The 22,543-nt window shown below is 39.0% G+C and overlaps 1 protein-coding gene across 4 annotated transcripts in view; it reads left to right on the top strand.

Moving 5' to 3' along the window:
* Window positions 1-22,511, top strand: part of MAP3K4 (mitogen-activated protein kinase kinase kinase 4) — a 60,434-nt gene extending 37,923 nt beyond the window's left edge. The window contains exons 13-27 of one of the 4 annotated variants that reach the window (XM_015858049.2): window positions 16-149; window positions 1,903-1,981; window positions 4,057-4,135; window positions 6,154-6,250; window positions 7,125-7,241; window positions 10,622-10,722; window positions 11,927-12,007; window positions 12,916-13,107; window positions 13,754-13,824; window positions 14,622-14,738; window positions 15,232-15,391; window positions 20,025-20,147; window positions 20,659-20,765; window positions 20,960-21,139; window positions 21,932-22,511. In XM_015858049.2, the coding sequence (XP_015713535.1) occupies window positions 16-149; window positions 1,903-1,981; window positions 4,057-4,135; window positions 6,154-6,250; window positions 7,125-7,241; window positions 10,622-10,722; window positions 11,927-12,007; window positions 12,916-13,107; window positions 13,754-13,824; window positions 14,622-14,738; window positions 15,232-15,391; window positions 20,025-20,147; window positions 20,659-20,765; window positions 20,960-21,139; window positions 21,932-21,952 (1,659 nt within the window). In that variant the 3' untranslated portion in view covers window positions 21,953-22,511. The remainder of the gene's footprint in view (window positions 1-15; window positions 150-1,902; window positions 1,982-4,056; window positions 4,136-6,153; window positions 6,251-7,124; window positions 7,242-10,621; window positions 10,723-11,926; window positions 12,008-12,915; window positions 13,108-13,753; window positions 13,825-14,621; window positions 14,739-15,231; window positions 15,392-20,024; window positions 20,148-20,658; window positions 20,766-20,959; window positions 21,140-21,931) is intronic. The other 3 variants (XM_032443947.1, XM_032443949.1, XM_032443948.1) reach the window with 3 other exon arrangements.
* Window positions 22,512-22,543: the final 32 nt, after the last annotated feature.

Raw genomic sequence — 22,543 nt, 5'->3', positions numbered from 1 at the left:
TTTAATTTCTTATAGTACCATAAAGAGGTTGTTCGTCTGATGTCTGGAGAATTTAGGCAGAAAATTGGAGACAAATATATCAGCTTTGCCAGAAAATGGATGAACTATGTGCTAACAAAATGTGAGAGTGGCCGAGGCACTCGACCCAGGTAACAGCGAACTTGTTAATGTTGTAGTAATTTGTGTTATTTTTTAAATAATATTCGGGACTCTTCATGCTGTGAACAGTGATTAATTGTTTAGAAGCTATTCTTTTAAACTATTAATGCTTCTGGCACTTGAGTTTTGAAAATAATTTGAATTGTAAATCATAAAGCCAAATGAATCCTCCAGCTGCTTTGCAGAATCTTCTGCTGAACATCTTGCCTCCTGTTAGGAAGAAAAAGTGGAGATCATTGGACTCAAACAGTTCAGAAACTGGGTATGGGCCATTAGCTCTGGACAAAAGTATGCGACCAGGCGTCAACAAAGACTGCTGAATATGCAACAGTCATTCTCAGAGTATTGTACAGAGAAAGGACCATTGTTTCACGTGGTTGCAGAAATGATGTCCGTATAAAAGCTTTTGCCTCCTGTACAAGTCCTTTTTATCATTCTCTTTGGAAAGTAAGGCCCACAGCTGAGGAAGAAGTGTTTCCACTCTGGTGAAAATTCTTCAGGCTGATGATTGCATATAAATATTAGAATTCAGCCTTTGTATTTGTGAAATGGTTTTTGTTGCAGTCCAAATTACTTCTGCTTGCACATGATTCCTTTTCCCAGTTTTATTTCAAAGCCTCTTTTTCTCATCTGTAACTTTATTTCAGAAATTAAATGAATTGAACCACATTTTCTACTTTGAGTGATATAAAGCTGTAGTTAAACTAACTGTATCTAGAATTACATTGCAGATATCTAAATACATGTTTCCTCAGTCTGTTGAGAGTACTGTTGGGCCTGGTGGTCTCTCAAACTGTATTTAGAGTTAGTGCTGTGAGACTTTATTGCGGGATGCTAACAGGAAAAAGAAAAAAAGGAGAATTTGCAATATCTTCACCGTCCTGAGGATGTAAACTAGTGTCTGGGTTTTGCAGTATTTTGTAGCTGATAGATCAGAATTTCATGGAACTCTGTTGCTTTATAATAGATACTTTATATTGATCCGTGCTTGCAGATGTTTTTATTTTTCTATTTATTTTATTATTATTATTTTCTCTTAAAGAATAGGGCTGATCAGTCTTTCATGGATGTGGTCTGTTTTACTGGCAGGCAGAAGAGGAGGAAAGAGTCTGAAGCATGTCTGCATAGCCTAATTAGCGTGCTGTGATAATTTACTTGTACCTTATAGGTTGCAGCTGCCAGTTTTCGTTAGCAGTAACGGTTTAACGGTTTGGTAGTTGGGAAGTAGCTAAAGGCGCAAGTCACTCAAGCCAAGTTAATTATTTGTTACCAGTCTAGGCTCTCAAACCAGTGATGCCCAATTCATACCGGTCAGATTCTTAAAAAATCATTAGAACTCTTTTGATCTTGTTTCAGTAGTGATAATTTAGGAAGGTGACATTGGGGTTTGGCTTGTTACTCTAAAATATTGTGAGTGAGTTGATGGTACCATCCCTGAAGACAGTACATATATGAGTATTCAATGAATTGCTATAGTATGTTCATCGATATTCAGTGATCTGCTTGCTTTCTTTGATAGTGTCCTTGTTAAAATCAGGCTTTATCTGCATGTAACTCAGCAAATATTAATATAAGTTAAATACATTACCTTTAATATATTAAATTACTTTCTTACTTATTTTTCCTGTTGAAAGTATGAAAAAAGAAATCTTTGTAACTACCATTTGCTTTTCCTTGATGTTGTTGAAACGCCTGTGATGGCTCTCATCAAAGAATAATTCGTGTTTTCTATCTCTGAAATAGGTGGGCAACTCAAGGCTTTGATTTTCTTCAAGCCATTGAACCAGCATTTATTTCGGCTCTCCCAGAAGATGACTTCTTGGTATGGAATAAGTTATTGTGATTGTTATTTATTTCTAAGTATTTATGAGGCATTTCTATCTCTGTTTGTTATCAGGGGTGTTTTTTATAAAGCTGTGTCTGACTGCAGATGGGCTGAAAATTGCTGTTATGTATAACCGATGATGACATCTCTTCAGTTCATAAAGTTAGGAATAGTGCATGGTTATGACCACTGGTATTAATATTTTCAAATTGCTGACAGTTTGCCTGTTCTGTACTTCTATCTCTGGGGAAACTCGGTACAGGCTTTACTGCAGAGTTAAAAAAAAATGTAGACAGCCCAATAAATTTCTGAATACAAGCTTCTGAGTCTTAGCACCCAATAACCACTACGTAGTTTAGTTTTTATTTATGTTTTTGCCAACAGCTCTCAAGTAATTTATGTTTTTGTTCTTCTGTGTCTGTGTTGTTGTACGAGAGTTGTCTGCCTAAATGATAAGGTTAAGGTTATGATGGTAATATGGTAATACTGTAGTTTCAGAAAGTAGCCCCTCAGCTTTACTGATCTGATTTGATGCAGTTTCAAAGGTGCCTGCAATTTTGAAGAGTAATGTGTGTGTACTTTGGTGTTACTATCTTGCTAGAGGTCATTATCTATAAGGAAGCTTCTAAGGAGGAAAGAATGTGGCCTATGACATTAATTACTGGTAATTTTGTCCATAAGTGGAACTGATACTTTCTTGTGACCGTGAAAGTGTGCTAACAAGCAATCATGCTTGAGTTAGTTTGTTGACTGATAATTATCTAAAATACCTTGACATTTCCTCAAGTAGGGTTTTTATGACAGAGGTTTCAGAGGTTTATGTAATACAGATTAAGTTTGGATATGGAACAAGTAGGAGAGAAAGGGAGAAAAACCAAAACCCTTCACTGCATTTCTGAAGTTTTGCTTTGTTAAAGCTGGATTTCAGTTTTGCAGTGTGTTACTTGAAGCTCCTTATGATTATTTAGTTTGACTGCTGTATAACACCAGCTCACAGCATTTTACCTAGAAATGCCTATGTCAATCAATCTCATTCAAATAATACTTTATGGCATTAAAAAAACAAAAAAAGTCTGGATTTGAAATTCTAGATTTAAAGCTGAGATAGATTTAAGCTCAGTCTAAATTGGTAAGATATGACAGTCACAGACTACACACTGTTATTCCATTTAATCACTGTTCTTTCAGTTAGTCTAGTGTCTAGCTTCCACGTTCCAGTCTTCAGTAAGTTTTTGACTTTCTGGAAGAAATGTTGACTAGTCCGAATGGCTGGTATTTAGAAGTGGCTTTCATAGCAACTGTACCGAAGAACAAAATTTTATTTTATTATTGTGAAGATGAATTTTATCCCTGGTGTTCTGACAAATTAATTGATTCAGTCGGATTTAATAGTTTGTTTGAGGTTTCATTGAATTTCATGGGCAATTATGAGTCAAGCTCAGATTGCCTGAGTCTAAGTTCAGTGATTTGACTAATAAATATTCTTTCCCAAAAGTTTTACTTGCTTCCTGGGAAGGTTAGGAAAGTGAATTTATTTTACTGTGCAGTGCATCATATTCATTGTTTTACAGGCTTTCATTTTATGATTCAGGCTGGCATATTCTCACTCATATTTTTTCACTATTTCATATTGAAGAGTGGGGACAGGGATCAGAGAGAAGACAGCAGAGATTGTTGCAGCATTTTCTTAATTCCAGCAAGCTTGGTTGTACATATTTATTAGTGATGGATAATTGTAAGTTTCACTAGCTTTATATTATGAGGTATTTTTATGGTGAATCGTTGTTCAGTTCTTGTGGTTACTGAGTTTTGGCAAGGCCAACAGACAAGGCAAAATTAAGACTTTCTATGTTGAAAATAAATAAATTAATTTAAAAAAAAAAGTCAGTCAAAACCCCCATATGCATCCAAAACTGTAATATCATTGGTAGACAGGGGAGTGAAGCATTGATCTAATTTTTGAGATATTATGTATTTAACCAGTATCATTTTATTACTGTGAGATTTACTGTATTGTTCTGAACTCTCTTGAAATATAAAATATCACAATGTTTTCTGTTTGCATTTTCTAGAGTTTACAAGCTCTGATGAATGAGTGCATTGGCCACGTAATTGGAAAACCTCACAGTCCTGTTACAGGTCTGTACCTTGGTAAGGCAGAAGTTACTGGTGTTGGTTCTTGAGTTTTGCTGCTATTTTAACATAACTTTGTTTGTAAAGTAGTTTTAAAAAGCTAGAAAGAGAAATAAGGATTTTATTTCAAGGCTTTTGTGATTCTTGATGGGAAATTGTGACTGCCTGATGAAAATGTAGATAAATGGTGCTTTTACTCAAGAAATTTAGAAGATTTACAGATGCTTTTGTCTGATTTTGCCCCCGAATCCCTGTGAAGTTTTGCAGATCTTCTAGAGGATTGTGTTTTCTAAAGGTTGGTTAAAGAAGCAGTTTTAACTTCAGACAGATGTTCAGAGCTCTCTATCCCAGATTTTCTTTGTGGTGCTGCAGGTGTTTACACTTCTGACAGACTTCTACTTAAGTGTTGAGGTACAGAGTAGTTATATTTGGTGGTATGAGATAGAGCTGTGGGAAACAATTCACCAATACCGAAGTTTGTCATGGCTTAAAAAATACCTTTGTTTGGCATAAGAAGATCAAGATATTTCATTGTTTATCATGAGAAGAAGGATGTTTCCTCAGCTGTGTTTCTTTTTCACATACCTCTCTCTCAGCACTGTTTCTCTTTTCTTCCTCCCAAGTCCACTGAGTGGTTTAACTTTCAAAATACCACATCTCCTTCCTGTCTTTCTCCTGATGCCCACTTCCTGGATAGGGTTTGGATAGGATATGGCCAGTGACATGAAGGTAGTTTGACTTGGCCAAGAGGAAGTTTTTCAGTATTTTAGCAAAGCTTTACTTTTTATGAGGAACTCTTGTAAGCTGAGAAACTTTTCACAATCAAAGTCAACATAATCCTTCGAATAGAAGTATTGTCTAAAAGAAAAATCAGTCAATTTCTGTGCTGTGTTGTTAAACCTGTACATTCACTTTTTGTACTGTATTGTAAATAAGCATAACTGAATATAAACTGTATTCTAGCTGCAGATCTTGCAAATACGCCTTTCTGTCTCATGATTGGGAGTAAAATAAGAATTCCTAGTTCCATTTGTATTCTGTATTGAGTGACTTAAACCCACTGTGATCTTCGCCCCCTTTCCTAAAGTTGCATTCCTGCTGTTGCCTATAGATACACAGCAGGGAGTCTCCTGGTGTTTCATCCTGCCTTCTTCCTTTGTGTAGCAGCATGTATCCACCTTTGTGGGCTGGATTTTACCTTCTGTTAGTGTCCTTGCAAATTATAACAGGAAAACCAGCACTGGTCCTGACAGCCTGGTAGTGCAAACAAGGCAGAAAACACGCTTGCCATGATTAATCCAGCCTTGTAGAAAGGGAACTGTCCCAGGTTTTGATGAGCAATCAGCTATCTTGTATCACCGTATATTTCTGACTACTTAGGGAGAGGTTGGGGAATGGGAAAATGCTGTAAAATGCTTTTGTGGGCACTGAGTGAGCTAGACATAAGGTCAGTGTGGCTGATTTAGGTATGACCCTTTTCCTGTTCACCATTTATTTGCAGTCTGCCATTATTATTATTATTATATATGATTAGTATTGGTAAAACTGTCATATGTGTTTTTCCCCCAGTTTTGCTTTCTCTTGTCTGAGAAACCCAATTTTGATGCAAAATGGACATAGAAGTGTTGTTTGCTTCTTAATTATTATTCAATTTGTTAATATTTATTTTGAAGTGAGATAATAAAGCATCCTCTCTACTATGAATTTGAAATAACAAGGGTTTAGTTTTATTCAGGTACACATCTTCAAATTGCTGCTTTTTTTCATTTTCTTGGGAGTTTTAATTATTTTCTAACAGGTGTTACATGATACAGTGTGAATAATATTTATTATTCATAGCTTTGCAACAGCTTTATGTAAAATCTGAGTGATGAGGAAATTTTCTTAAGGGTTAAGCAAATATGTGCTGGTTTGCACATAATTCTGTGAGATTGCAGTTAATGTTAATTTTGTGTCTTGAAATGTCCTTAACAGTTTTTTCTGACATACAAGCTAAGATCTTACCTTTTTCTTTTTTTTTTCCCCCATGTCTGCAGCTATTCATCGAAACAGTCCCCGTCCTGTGAAAGTACCTCGCTGCCATAGTGATCCACCAAATCCTCATCTTATCATCCCCACTCCTGAAGGCTTCAGGTATTTAGCATTAGTTTAGATTTCTAAACTGTTTTGTTCTCTGGTTGCTCTGCTGACTTTTGGGACACCATGCGTGGAATATTGTATCTTTCCTCTTGGAGGCAAGACTTCTAAAAAAAATATGGCTGGCATGTCTCAATTTTATAGAAGTGCTTTTAAAGACAATACAACTTCCTTCTTTCCCTCTCCTTCTGCCCCTTTATTTTACAGATTTTATTGGTGCATGCTTCCCAGCTTTGAAGTCACCCACATCCTCATTGCCTTTCCTGAAAACCCTGTAAAAACAGAACAAATTTTAGTCTAGTAAAAACAGTCTTGATGGCAAGACTTTTCTTTTTTTCCTTTCCCTGCTCAGAATCTCTGTCTGTGTTACTGTGATAGTGGTTTCTGTAGTTTAGCTTTAGGTACGATTTAAAAACCCATAGCATTCTGGTATATAGAGGCATTTCTGCGTCATCATCAATCTTTGACAGCCTAAAAACAACGACTGAGTTTGCTTCCCTTTGAAAGAGTTGACATGAAAATTTTTGTGTAAACCTCACTGCGCATCTTTTTACACAGAAGGTTTTATTTTTCAAGGACAGCAGCACAGTCAAACTACACTCTTCACTTTTTGGGGAATTGTTTAGCTGCTGGCAGATGTCGGCATTAATCTAAACATTTGGAGGTCGTTATTTTAAGGATGATTTTTCTTGTACATATTGACATTTCCTGAGGCTTCTGAGACCCAAGATTGTTTCACAGAAAAGTCTGTATGTGTTTGGAAGACATTTAAAGTCACGGCTCAATCAAAATTTCATTTTTAAAGTAAATTTTCAGCTCCATCCATTATTATTTTTTGAACTCTTTCCTGAAGTTTTTCTTCTTGCCACAGCACACGGAGTGTCCCTTGTGATGCACGGAACCCTTGCAACGTTACTGTCAGTCGCCCCGCTCCCATCGGTAGCGACTCAGCTCAACCCAAATCTGTCAGCAGTGCAAATGATACCAGGTAGCCCAACTCCATGACATAGCAGTCTCATTCTACTTACATCATCCATATAACTGTTTCCACCTACTTGCATTCCAGTAGATCATTTGCACCGTGCTTTTCCGTCCCATCATATATTCCACTGGCTTCTTCATTCCTGTTTGACTTGAGTAGTATCTTACTTTGTAGAAACTGATGAAAAACCCCTTCTCAGAATTAAAATCTCTGAACAAAATTTGTAGTTTAAGCATGTGCTTCTGACATTTGGAGTCAATAGATAACAAGCTCACTTAGTTGAAAATGTCCATGAAATTAACATAATCTAGTCAGTTTGGTATAACTTCACTAAATTGTATTGGTAACTAACACTTGGCACTAAGTTGACTTTTACGTACAAATCAACCCAAGATGCGATATTTAGTTTGTTTGTTTTGTTTTTATCTTTATTTTTGTTCTGTTAGATTTTGGCATTGTTAGTATCTGCCATTACTATTTTGAAACATTAGATGGTGGCAAACAAGATTAGACAAGTAAAGTATTTCATTCTATAAACACGATTTTCAATAGCAACCCTTACCAACTGGACCACAAAAGCACATATTAAGGTCTTAAGGGGGAATTAAATCACAGCTTTGTATATAGTATCCTTCCTGCAAGTCTTTTTTGTTGACAAAAGGCCTGAATTTTTGTCATTCATACTATCTGTTTTTATCCTTCATGCTTCCATTTTAAGCCCTCTGTTGAAAAAGCAGACAAAGCAGGCAGTAATCTGCAGTGCTATGCACTTGCAAAACCCCTTTCAAGTAAGTAAAATTCTAGAGAATTTTTACTGGGAGATTCTGACGGCTTTATGTGCATACAGGGTAAAGTTTTGTTTGTTTTTATGATTTTGAAAGTCAAATGCAGAACTTGCTTGATTGTTTTTTCCCTTTATACAATAAATGAAGATGATTTTTATCTTGAGTATTTAGAATGCCAAGGTATGTCTTTGCTTGAAGGCAGTTTTTAGAGGGGAGATAGGAGGCTTTTTTTCAGTATCTGTAGTCTTTGTTGTGATTTTCTACCAAATGAAATGGTCACTATTCTAATTCGACACAACTGAGTACATGGCATGGTTTCTATATGTGCATCTTTTACACTTCTATCAAAATTTGTGCAGTTTAGCATTTTGACCTTTTTCTTCTAGTGCTAGAAGGTAGTCATTAAGGAGAAAATAATTCTACTTCTAATTGCAATTCAATATACGCTACTGTAATATGAAAGTCAATGTGAATGCAGTGCTTTAGTCTAATGGCTATGCCTGTTTATCTCATACCTGTGTTTTCTGTAGAGCACTACGTGTTTTCTTTTTCTGGTGGTTAGAAAGTATCTTGTGACTGGGTGTTTTTTGTTGTTTTGTTTTTCATGCAGTGCTTGCAATTTTTAGGTAGCATTGCTTAACCTCCTTTATCACATAGGATATCTGCTGGTTGTTACTCAGTTGATGGCCAAATATTACAATGTAATACATTTATAACAAGTTTCTGCTGTTAATGTATTCAAAATAACTTGTTATACCTTGCAGTCCTAATTACAGATGTCATTTATTAGTGCTTCAGTAGGAAAGTGGAGTCTTTTGGGTGAAGTGGCATTGGCTCTGTATGCAAGAGGTGTGGAGTCCAGCTGCTGGAATAGCACAGAAGCACAAACTGTGCACTTTCCAGAATCTCTCTAGACGTTTATGGCATGATCATAAGCATTACACAACTATAAAAGGTTGAATGTAGAAACTTGATACATCAATTGAATTGGGTTGTGCATAGTGCATAAATGCCACCATAGTTCAGTTGAAGTTATGCTTGTAAAATAAACCCCAACAGCTGTTCCATATAACTGGAAAATGAAATCCAGAGCAGTAATATTCAGTTATTCACATTGAGCTTGATGATAGGTATAAATTTGTACTACATTTGTGCCGATGACATATGTAAATGTTTAATTTCTGAGCTAGCTGATGTTATTAATCATCATTTTATATTTACCCAGAATCAGAGAAGAAATTTAGCAAGTATCTCTCTTTTACTCTATTTCTGTGCCTGAGAACACGCAGGCAGTCCTTATGGATGCAGGCATTAAAGGATTTGGGTGGCTAGGATAGGACCGTGGTAGATTTTAGACTTTTGCATTCAAAGTTACGATACTTAGAATATTCTATTTGGTTACTACCTTATTTTAGAGACATCAGGAATTTTTGAGCTCTGTACAATTAGAAATGTTGTTCTTTATGTCCTTAATATTACTGATTTAAAGCTCAGCTTCCCAGACAGCATTGAGGATTTTCACTCGCTCGGTTCATCCTCAAACTTCAGCATTCTAGTTGAAGCTGCAGGCAGTATAGAACAAACATACTGAGAACATTCACATGGGAGAGTATCCTGGTCTTCAGCTTCTGCTTTCAAGGTTGTGTGTTGCATTTAAAAATATGGATATATATAATTAGGAAAACATATTGTAGGATAGGGAGGTGTTCTCATATATATGCAGCCACTGTGTCAATTTAGTAGTATTCCCCATAGGATTTAGTAGTATTCCCCATTTTCCAGTAACGTTTAGCTCATACTTCTGAAACATTAGGAGGCATCAATCACAGCTCTACCCCGCCATGCCTTAAAAAATGAAAAGAGAACCCTGTGCAAAAGGGATTTACCATAGAAAGTTTTGTAGTTTTTACTGTAAAACCTGGGTGAATTCATCAGTATCTTGGTAGCTGGAAAAAGGTGTCTGAAGACTTAAGGGCTTAAGACTCATTTATTTCAGTACTGTTTCTGTTCAACATGCTTATTCATCTGGGTCTTATTCTGAGGTATCTGATTGTACTCTGCTTTTCGGAGGGGGTAGGGCCTGGGCTACGGGTCATTTAACACTGTGTGTCCTGTCTGCTGAATCGTGCCTCTACCCACTTAGTGATTATTGGCTTTGAATTTGTACTTGTCATGCTCTGGAAGCATAATTAAGTTACCATTCTTCATCTGATAACGTGGTCAGGTTATCACCAAGCTGAATCTCTTCTGACTGTACATCCATAGCTGGCACCAGCCATGTCCTGCAGCAACCGTTTTGTTAGTGTGTTACATATCAGTAGAAGAGAGCCTGTTATGAGCAACAACATTTTCATATTGTTAATGCTTTAAAAGCTGAAGGTTTTTATAATAGATAGTGGCATAGTGAAAATTATATTAAAAGTCTTCATTTTGGGGAAAAAATAGCTGAGGGTTTTCCATTTGCATCTCAGCATCAGTTTTTCTTCCATGGTTCATGTCCTAGGCTTCATAGCTTTCTTTTTTCTCTTTCAAACCGCAGTTAAATTGTCATTAGTAGTTACTTAGTGCAATGTTAATTAGTATGATGGCTCTATTTAACAGAGGTTCCAGTGTCCCTGAAAATGATCGACTGGCTTCAATAGCAGCCGAGTTGCAGTTCAGATCCCTTAGTCGTCACTCCAGTCCCACTGAGGAGCGAGAAGGTGATTGTCAGTGTTATGTTGTGACCTGAATATGCTGATGATTCATGTCAGTAATGTATTTTTATCTGTTCCCTGTTCTTAACTCTCTCTTTTTCTTTTTCCCACGTTTCCCATTCAGACTTAGATTTTTAACTTGCAGGGTTATGCTTTTAAGTTCTTCTGCTTTTGTATGTAACTCTTCCCTCGCTTTCCATACTGTTTTTGAATTATATCCAAAGGAATTTCCTGGTGTCTTACTAAGATACATTATGCTTAATGAACTGAGTAGCATGGTTGCTGAATTATACATCATCAGATAGTAAATTCTTAAGTGCTGTTAATGAAACTGGACCCACTGGGGCAATGAAGAGTTTCCAGTCAGATTCTTACTACCACTGCAGCTTTCATACTACAGATACTTGCTGTTACTTGAATCCACCATGTGCGTGACTTTGTCTCAACCGAGGCTCCTCCAGGTGTACCTTGCCCCTGTATGTGTGGTATTTTTTGGTAATAAAAGCAGAATCACAGTGTGGCTGAGTTTATAAGAGCCCTCTGGGTCCACCGCTGCAACTCAGCTTCAGTAGGAGCACTCGGCAGGATGCCCAGGTCCATGTCCAGGTGGGCTCTGAAGGTCTCCCAGGAGGAGACTCCACCACCTGTGCTGGTACTCAGCTACCTGCACAGCAGGTAGAAGTGCTTCCTGGTGGTCAGATAGAACATCTTTTGTTCCAGTTTTTGTGCCCACTGCTTCTTGTCCTGGCACTGAGCACAGCTGAAAGGAGCCTGGCTGTGTCTTTTTTGCATCCTCCTTTCTGATATTCCTACATGTTAATGAAGATCTCCCCCTAAGCCTCCTCCTGTAAGATGATGTGTTCCATGTAAATTAGAATGAAGCATGGAATGACAAACAAAGCAGACATCTCATTTCAGAATAACTTTCATAGGATCACAGAATCATTAAGGTTAAGGTTGGAAAAGACCTCTAAGATATAATCTATTCCAACCACCCACATACCACCAGTATTGCCCACTAAACCACATCTCTCATAACTCATTCTCTAAAGATGAATCATTTATTAAATCAGGAACTTACGCTGTTTAAAATACTTGTAGTGTGTATTAGTCCTGATATGTAAGATTTCCGTTTCTGCTGCACAGTGTGACTGTGTAATCCTTAATATGAGATAAAGCCACTTTTATGCTGACAGTATTATTTCTCTAGAACCATCATATCCAAAAGGAGATTCAAGTGGCTCATCCCGGCGGAGTTGGGAGCTCAGAACCTTAATCAACCAGACCAAAGGTAGGTGTCACTGTAATGTAGTATTTCCTAAGCAATTGCTGTGTTATAAGGCTGAATTGTAATGCTCATCTGAAAAGGTTTTCACAGCTTTGTTCCATAAAGGGGATTTTTTATTTATTTATTTATTTATTTTTCAGAAATCTAGGAGGCTTATTTTTCATTTGGGGCTTAAGCACTGAATTAATGGAATTGGTTTAAACTGGAAGGAAAAGAAGAGTGAGGAGCAAAGTTTCTAAAAGAGTGCTGCAAAGAGAACTGCTTTTACCATCTACAGTAGATAAGACAAGTAATTATGGGCAGGCAGAAGAATACAGGGATATTTCAGTATGTCCATCTTTTGGGAACTGTTAGAAAAGGTCTATCAAGCTGTCTATCAAGAGTGACAGATACATATTGTTTCTTCATAAGAAGGAGTGTAGAAATGATTGCTTTACTGAAATATTTTCTAGCTTCACTGGCTAGGATTCTGTTTCATGATAAGACTTTAAATCTGGAGTTATGTAATACCTCTAAGTATCTGAAATAACAGAAGACTCTTGCAGTTCAATAGAGTAAAAACTTAACTGCCCTTCTGTCCTTAACGACCCCAACACATTTCCATTATCTACCTGTGGTTAATTACAGGGGAAATATATATATAAAAAAAATCTTTACATTTCAAACATCTAACTTCCTTTAATCGATTGAAAGATGAGTAGAAAAGTCCCAGTATTTTTATTTTCCTTTAGTTTCATGTTTCATTCATATGTGGTTTCTAAAGTGCCTTATCCTTTTGCTGAATGTTAAATTTGATGCATAAGATAGTTATACTGTAGGTCATGTCCCTTGAAATGATGCCAAAAGGTAACAAAATAAAATATAAAAAGAGGATATTTCTCATACAAATTGTACCTAACTCTTCTTTTTAGACACTGTTTCCAAACAAGCACCAATAGAAGCTGTTCAAAAGTCTGTTCAGTTGTTTGAAGAAAGGAGATACAGAGAGATGAGGAGGAAGAATATCATTGGCCAAGTCTGTGACACACCGAAATCTTACGATAATGTCATGCACGTAGGTTTGAGAAAAGTGACTTTCAAGTGGCAAAGAGGAAACAAAATTGGTAAGTTTGTTATACGTTCATTTGTTAGACTGGGGGAGAAAAAGAAAAAGATGGCAGTCTGAGACCATCTTTTGAGGTCTCGTATCTTCGCATGGGTAGTACCAGCATCACTGAAATCAGGATCTTGAAATACAAAATACAGTTACAACTGGGATTTTTCTTTGTGTAGAAGTTCAGTGAAGTTTTCCCTGCCCTAACCTGATAAGAAGCAAAGGAGTAAAAGGATTTGGTCAGGATGATTACTTATGCATGGTCCTGCACACATTCAGCCTATTTTGTTAGATTTGTTGATTTCTGCTTTTGGAAGAACCACGAATATGAGTGGAAATGAGCACAATCTTTGGTTTGTTTCCTTCCCCAATATTGGTGTTGATTCCCACATACGATTATTGTTTCCTCTCTGGTTCAGGATTTGCGGGAAAATCCTCATACTCGGGTGGTTTACTTTCAGATCAACCTGTTAAGTTGATAAAAAGTGAAAACATGACATTGAATTCAGGGTTATGAATGTTTTATTAGGTGCTACAGGTTACAGTCTACTTGAAATTTTCAATGAAAATACAGGTGAATGACTTTGGCAAAGGTGAGCTCAGTTGATGTGAGTTATTCAACGTAGTTTAATTCATTTGTCTTATTTTAACTGCAGGTGAAGGCCAATATGGGAAGGTATACACCTGTATTAGTGTTGACACTGGAGAGCTGATGGCTATGAAAGAAGTGAGTATTCAGTATGCAAGAATTGCTGCTGCTTTTGCCTTTTTTCCAGACCAAATATATATGTGTTGTAGGGCAGTAAGGTCTTCTGAATATCGTTGTTAGCCACCTTGAAAAGGATGGGAAGACAAATAATTTCTTCATGTGGCCACTATTGCTCCCTGTTGCTTGTTTTTCCTTATGTTCTTAAGCCTTTTCTTTCAGTGTACAGGTTTCAGCTTAAATGTATGTAAAAAGGATATGGATAATTCCACAAGGAGTTGAATGAATATTGAACAAATCCTTGCTTATTACCTGTGAGCTCTCATGAAGAGATATTAAACTGGTTTTGAAAGAGTTTTCTGAGTAGTAGATACTGTGCACAAATTTGTCTTACTTTACAGTATTTCACGTTTGATTTACTCCTCCTTCATTTCTTAGATAGGAAGTATTACTTGGGATGTTTTTCAGCTTCTCCTGTAGTTTAGGTAAGCAAGGGTGAGTCACGAAGCTGTTGATTAACCTGTTGGTTACAGAAAACCTGATTTTCGTTACAGAAGCAAGTCAAGCTGTGTAGGCATAGAGATCCTTCTCCCTTCCAACATTTTGTTTTTAAAAATATGTGTACTGTTTAGTTTTACTGCATTTCCATATCCTTGTACAGCAACAACCCTTAAGTGTTCACAGCAGTTACCATGGCAGCTATTTGGTGCTTGGACAGTTAACGTTTTTATGTGCCAGATCTTCCACATTTTCTTGTTACTGGTCCTTAACAGTTTGAAACTTAATAGCAGGAAAATAATGAAAAATGTTTCTTGCAGATAAGATTTCAACCTAATGATCACAAAACCATCAAAGAAACAGCTGATGAACTGAAGATTTTTGAAGGCATCAAACACCCTAATCTTGTTCGGTATTTTGGTGTGGAGCTCCACAGGGTAAGAAAATACCAATCATGGGGGGACAGGAGAGGGGCTGTATAAAGGGCTGAGAACATTTTAAGAAGCTTTGGTTCATTGGAGGTTTTACTTCAGATCATTCTTGTTGAACTTAATTGTCTGGATGCCTCTGTGAATTGCACTGCAGTGTAAATGAGTAGTGAGTGATGCTGCAGCTGTTCAGTGCTGCAGCTCTGTTTGACTGCTCCAAGTGCAAACTGTGTTATGTACTTTTTGGTAACTTTTGTGGGTAGATAAAGACTAGAGATCCAGCCTAAAACTTGTCACTGTTAGCAGCAGTGTTTTCTTATCTGAGCAGCAGAAACCTGGAGTTGGATCCCACAGCGTGTTGAGATACCTGACCTTTTCTTACTCTCTGATCCTTGTATGCCTTTATCCCCTTCCAAGTCTGAGCTCTTTTCTGTATCTTAGTTCTAATTCAGCAGTTAAAGAAAATGAAAATCAATGACATCTGGTTTGATTCCCACCACAGGAAGAGATGTACATCTTCATGGAGTACTGTGATGAGGGCACTCTGGAGGAGGTGTCAAAACTGGGCCTTCAGGAGCATGTCATTAGGCTCTACACAAAGCAAATCACAATTGCTATCAATGTACTTCATGAACATGGTATCGTTCATCGAGACATCAAAGGTAATGTGAACCAAAAAGGTAATGTTGTTTTGGTGTTGTAGAAGAAAGGAGGAGGAGAGGAGAACGGGAAGAGACTTTTCAGCTATAGTGCGCATTATCTATACAAGAGTTGAGTAAAAAGTCTTCCAGGCATTTTTCAGTCTCCAGTTTACAAGTTGGTGACTTAAATGTTCCTTTTAAAGCACAGAACATTAAAAAGCAAACAAAGGCAGTCACTGGTGGCATTGTGAACTTATAAATTCTGCTCATGATTTATGTTGCTTTTGTAGAGGTGGTGAGGATTGTTGAGGATTCTTCCAGACTCAAATTTTGGTCCTTGTATTTCTCCCATTAATGCACTGAGTTACGTAATGCTGTTTTTCTTCTCAGCTGTGCAAGAATCTACGGCGTTCTGTGGGAGCTGACAAGCAGTGTTCTGTGCTAGGGTGGTCCAGCAGAGCTTTTCCTAGCGATTCCCATATGACAGAAGACTTTTAGTCTTTCAGACGAATGGTTGATTAAATGCACTATTAAAATCTTTGTTAAAAGAAGTTTAATGGATATGGTAAAACTATGTATCGTGGCTGTTTTGTTGTTGTTTTTTCCCCCATATATGTATCTACTGATTCCTGGCTCTCAGGTTTTGCTTACAAAGTAAGCAGAACGGATCTACAGTAATTGAAGGGGAGATGGTTTTGATATTTGCTTAAGGTACTCGGTGTCAGTCTGCATTTCACATTCGTTTTTCCTTTCCTGAACCTTCTGAGAACATCCTCCACGTTTAGTTCTCTTATTTTTGTTAGTCTGACATATTTTGCTCACCTCTGGCAGATATTCACCTCTGGAGAAATTAGGGGAACAGTGCACACAGTATGCCCCGTGAATGCTCATTTTACGACAAGGCAGTGCAACCCAACGATGCTGGGTTTCTATGTCCCTCTTGCTCACAGGGTTTTGAACCATCGCAGCAGTGTAGGAGGTTCCCAGTTGCTTTTGGTCCTTTGGCCTCGTGCTTCTCATTTGGGAAAAGAACTATCTACGATCCAGAGGCCTCCCACCAGGTAGGCCACTCTTGAGTCAGTTTTGGCTTTTTTTCCTAGAAAGCACTTTCCCTTACACCCATTCCCCAGCAGTTTTGCTTTTTCTGGTTCTTCCTGACCAAAGATTTCTCTGCAAACGTGGATTTCCCTTTGTGCTTTTCACAGTACCTTCCTTATCCTTTACTTGATCATTCCATGCCCATGTTACCCTTAGCTGGATTGCAACCTCTTGGCAGCTCACGATCCAAATCCAAGTCTGACTGATAGGGATTTATTTTGTGCTTCTCTGTATCATTGCTGATTTCCAGATATGTTTCTAATTGGGTCTTCCTCCCATCAGAGAAATGCACTGGAGAAGAGCTGCTTAACAGAACTGTAAGGCTACATTATCCAAGGCATTTCTGTTGCAACAGGTTCCTCATACCAGACATTGGGGCAATCCTTGAGAATAGTAACAGCTACAGAGGGTCACTTCTGACAGAACTGTGTGCTGACTTTCTCTAAACTTAATGGCAGAATTTGAAGGCAGACTTCAGAGAGGGTATCTCTATAAGGGCTGCCTTCTGGTTACATTGCAGGCCTCTTGCTCCATCTTTTTTTATGCTGAAATTGCATCCTCAAGTTCTCAGACAACAGCAGTAAAGAAAATTGTTTGTTTTTTTTTTTTAACCCGTGACATTATTACACCAGAAGATTTGCATTTACTTGCAGTCCATTACTCTTCTTTTTTCTGATAGGGATGTGTCATTCAGACTGTTAAAACTGCTTTTCTATGGGAATCTCAGTGATGGTTCACAGTAGATCCCTCATGCCCAGTTTGCCAAATATCACCACGGATAACGATGGAATGTTTAATGCTGAAGAGAACCTCTGGACATCTCTGGCTGAGCCCTCTCCTCAAAGCAGGGCCTGCCTCAGTGTCAGATCCAAAGCCAAGTTAGATCAGATTGCTCAGGTCTGTGTCTATTTGAGTGACAGGGGATTCCCTCTTTCCCGTGTCCCATCCCAGTGACCACCCATCCCCATTGTAAAGAAAAAAATGCCTTTTCCTAATACCTCCCTGGAATTTGAGATGCTCTGTTGGTTTCCCCTGCCCTGTACCATTCCACTGTGTGTCTTTGAGGAAAACTCTGTTTCAATCTTCATAATAACGTTGAAGTTGAATACGGCAATAATTTCCCTCTCTCTACACAGTCCCCATCCTTCTCTTCCTCATGCTAAACAAACCCGTCTCTCAGCCTTTCCTCATCATGCATAGCAGCCCTCTGACCGTCTTGATGACCCTGGGTTGGGCTCGATGCATCTGTTGACATCTGCCTTGTATTGAGCAGCCGCAGAACTCCCAAGTGTGGTCTCCCAAGTGCTGAATTGATAAAAGTTAATTGCAAGGTCATGCCTGGTGCCCTCTCTTTGGGAGAGCAGAGTATATTACATAGAGTGCTCGGATTGCATTTTCAGCCTGAATACAGAAAATGAAGGCTTTGTGTCTGAAACTTCAGTAAATCAGAAACCTGTGAATGAGACGCTCCAGGCCACGAAGTCTTCATCAAAGCATTATTGTCTTCTTGTTAACTTTGCTGTTAGCTCTCTCAGAATTTCTGCTATTCCTGCCTTCATCTCTTTGTGATGAGCAGAGGGAAGGAAGGTCATTCAACAAGAGGCGTAAGGTTATTCAGTGGGAGACTGTGGGCATTTCATGCTCTATCTGAGTGTGGAAAAGCAGATGATAAAGCTGATTTTCTCATCAAAGGGCAGCATTTGGCCTGAAGCGAGTTGTTTCGTAGATGAATGTGACTGTTCTGCTGCTAAAGTACTGCTGAGGAATGGCTATGAGCTGCCCTGTTGGTGAAACTGTGCCACATTAGTCATGGGGATTTCAGTGCTGCTGCTTGGGCTCGCAGTATTGAGACCAGCACCGCTGGAATATCACACTAGTGTCAGTTTTCACTGTGCTTAATCTGGGACTGATCCTCTAAACTTGAATTTAAATGCTCTGAGTCACAGCTGTTTGTTCTAGCAAGAGAACCGCTTTTGGTGTTTGCTCTGCTTGCAGTCTGCCAGGAAGGTCTTGTGGTGTAAATGGCAGCAGTATTTTGCAGAGCTGTGCTGCTTCCTTCCTTTCACTAAGTACAGTGGAGCTACTGATAGTGCATGTGTAGGAGAGAGGGAACAGGTAGGGGTTGTTGACCCTTTGTATTGTTTTAGCCTAAGTCTCTGCTTTTACTTTATTTTGCTTGTCAACCATGCAGATATGGTAGGAATTTTGTTACATTTCCAATCACATTGACTGTAAAGGGCAAAAAAGATTGTGCATCAAGTACTGCTTTTCCATCCCCTCTTTTCTTACCCAGGTCTTGCTGGGTTCTGTGCAGGTGTCCGCTATCCAGTGAGATCCTTTTTTAAAGCTCCTGGAGCTTGGTCTTGTTCTCCCAAGCACAGACCGAATGGCTTAGAGGCTCCAGCAGGCAGCGCAGCAGTGGAGGACTCATTCGGCACTGTGTGCCCTCCTGACTGCAGGGCTCACAGTGACGTAAAGTCATAGAATGGTTTGGGTTGGAAGGGATCCATGCAGGCGTCTGGCTGAGTTCCGCAGTTTGCCAGCAGAAAGATTTCTGATCTTGAGTCCGTGCAGGCACCTGAATGCTGCCACTGGAAAATGGGGGGACACAGGGTGTAGAAGAGTGGTATTTACTAGAAGTTTATTCTTGTTTCAGAGGGCTTACAGTAATCAAAGGTTAGAATTTATTTGTGTTAACAAATTCTGTTGTATCTCCTCCTTTTATTGCCTCTTGGACTGAATCCATTTAGGTTTTAAGGCATTCTCAGAGCTGTAAGGGGAATCTGTTGAGAAATGGGGTTCTGGCAGGATGTTGGATGGAAAACCCCACCTGTTTATCAGAAGCACTCGGCTTATTTTTGCAGTGTCATGTAGAGCAACTGACCTGAAGTCAACTGCAGGTTTCTCTTGGAGAATTTCAACTATGCTGGGGCAATATTTGGTAGTGTAAGCTGGCAGCATAGCCGATATTGTAATGTTAGCCCTCCTCCAGAAATTAGACTGTAAATAGAGTGAAAAAGGAGTGGGCATTTGGTGGTACGTGGAATAAACGCTATGAGCTCAACTTTGTACGTCTGTCCTGATGGCACAGATGTATTGTGTCATCTGTCTTGACTCAGCAGGACTGAGAAGGTGGGCACTGGGAGGTGAGCATCAATGGTCTCTGCCATCAGCTGGTTTTGCATGATGCGACACTGGCAAGGATGAGCACTGACAGTCAGGAATTTCTGGAGGAGCATTTTCTCATAGTGAATGTATGTGTGGAAACCTGCTGGAGTGTTTTGTGCTTTCAGCATTCCTTGTTGTCATCTCCCAGGGTGTTTAGTATGAACTGAAACCCACTGGGAATCCAGCCACCTCATTGGTCGGGTACACTGTGGGGAACATCTCCAACACTAATTCCACACTTAGTTAATCCACCAGTTTAGTTCTAAGTGTGAATTCAGCTATGATCTACCGTGTAACTTCTTCTGGCAGCATTTCATCTTGAGGAGTCCTCCTGCCTCAGTTCAGCACGTGTTTAATGGTTGTTACCATTTCTCTTTGTGTCTTGTAGGAGCCAACATCTTTCTTACCTCATCCGGACTGATTAAACTGGGTGACTTTGGCTGCTCAGTGAAACTAAAGAACAACACTCAGACAATGCCTGGAGAAGTGAACAGTACGTTGGGCACTGCAGGTAAGGAAGCATGTGTAAGGCAGCAACTTGGCTAGTTACCATACAAGAAGATACCTCTGCCGAGAATAAAGCAATATGGCTCAGGGAAACTTGTTTTAAGCTTTGCTAGTTAGTTGTGCTTTACATCCATAAGTGAATGTGGTAACTGGAAAGATAAAATGTTGTTATTTGTCTGGTTAACTATAAAGGTTCTGAAGATTTGTTCTGTGGGATTTGGCCTTACTGAAGCAGCAGTGTTCTTAGAGAACAGCTGCTTAATCTCTCTGGTTAAAAACCCCCCAAATACCAGAGCACATACTGTACCAGTGCTTCCACTGTCACTTTTCACACTGAAGGACAGTTACGCTACAAATGTGTCAAAGAACAAGAAGGAAGAGCCAGCACATGACAAAACTTAGAAAAGCTAAGCGGCAATTCATTTCAGATGTATTAAAAAGCATTTGGTTTGCCTACTTAATCACTTTGGTTCCTTCTGCTGTATAAAGTGATGACATTGTGTCTTGTTTCAAAGCGTACATGGCTCCAGAAGTAATTACCAGAGCAAAAGGAGAAGGGCACGGACGTGCAGCAGACATCTGGAGCCTGGGCTGTGTAGTTATAGAGATGGTCACTGGCAAGGTACGTGTGTCATCTACTGACAGAACACAAAATGTCCTCAGCAGTTTCTCTAAAATCTCTGACCTCACTCCCAGCAGTGAGTCCACAAGTATCAAGGGGGGCTTTTAACTTCCCGGGGCACAGAATTAGATGCTTTGTTCTACAGTGAGCTGCTTGCTAAACCTTGTGCTAAACAATTCTGTTCTCTGTTGCAGAGGCCTTGGCATGAATACGAGCACAACTTCCAGATCATGTATAGAGTGGGGATGGGTCATAAACCTCCTATTCCTGACAAAGTGAGTCCGGAAGGGAAAGACTTCCTTTGCCACTGCCTGGAAAGTGACCCAAAGATGAGGTGGACAGCCAGCCAGCTCCTCGACCATCCTTTTGTCAAGGTTTGTCTCGCAGTTTTGGCTGCAAAGACCGCAGATGGGAATCAATCTGCCTTGAGTTGGCTGTGTTGTGCGCAGCTGTGCCACAGGGCTTTGTATCATGGTGGGAGGCTGATACTGAGTTAGTTGATGCCCTACAGAAAGCGAGGCATGGAAAACTGAGGAAGCACCTGCATTGCTGTGGACAGACATGTAGCTACTAGTACTTTGCTGCTCTCGAGGTGCATTATCCTTATGTTAAAGACTTGTCAAACTTCATGGCACTTAATTGGATTTAGAGTGCTATAAATGTGCCTACAGCTTCAGTGTGTATGTATAGTATGTATGTATGCAGAGACATGTAACAAAGAGAAATGAGTCCCTACATTAAACAGTAAAACAAGCAAATGCTTGGGACATCTACTGTCCTTCAGTAAAAGGGTCAGCCTTTAATTTCACACTCTTGTTGACTGTTTGCCTGGCATTACCCCAACAAGCTGCAGTTATTGTATGAATTTGGGTTTCATTTTTAGCTGAGAATGTTTTTGTCTGTTGTTAAGCAATGCAGTAGTGTAGTAGTAATTGTAGCTAAACCCCATCTGTCACAGAGGCAGAATGAATTGTTGTGGTGACAGTGGAAGCATCAGTTGTCAGATAGATAGGAACAGTTGTAATGCATTATATCATTATAACAAAGGAGAAATAAAACTTGCTTATTCCTTCTGTTCAGTGAAGGTTGCTGAAGAGGTTGAACTGTTGCTGTCTTTTCCCTGCAGTAGGGACAGATGAATTCATTGCCTCGTGTCCCCTTCACAGGTTTGCACAGATGAAGAATGAAGTCATTCACTCGATGGCCTTTTTTTACTCTGGCAAAAATACCTTTTAAACACTACTGTATGTAATATTTACATAAAGACTGTGCTGAGAAACAGTGTAAGAAGAGGTGACTCACGAAGACTGCACAAGTGACAAGCGTCACTTTCTCTGCTGCTCCTGTATGTTGTACTTGGCACATGTTGCTCACGTGACGGTGTCCGCAAGTTGAAAGAAGCTGCATGTTTCAGTGAAAGTGCCATTACTACTGTATATGGACCAGACCTTTTTTTGTTGTTCTTTCTCCTGTTTCTCATTTGACTGAGAACCGTTCACGTTAATACGTAGGATTTTTGAACTCTTTAGGTTCAGAAACAAAAATGCTGTAGTTGTTACCAGGCGTTATGGACCTTGTTTTTTAAACCTGTTTGTTGAGTGCACTGACTGTGAACTTGGACTGGTTTCTTGTTTGTTTTGTTTTTTTTTTTGGCAAGCTTCGGATTTGTGATGCACAAGGCTGATTGATGACATTGAAAAACAAACAAAAAAAGGTTTTTTTCTCAATAAATGGTTTATTTTAGGAGTTGGTGGTGATGGGTTTGTTCTTCTGGAAGT

The sequence above is a fragment of the Coturnix japonica genome, chromosome 3 (assembly GCF_001577835.2).
Source record: "Coturnix japonica isolate 7356 chromosome 3, Coturnix japonica 2.1, whole genome shotgun sequence".
In the NCBI taxonomy this organism is placed as follows: Eukaryota; Metazoa; Chordata; class Aves; order Galliformes; family Phasianidae; genus Coturnix; species Coturnix japonica.
Note: the sequence above shows the minus strand (reverse complement) of the source record. Positions and strands in the feature narration are given on the sequence as shown.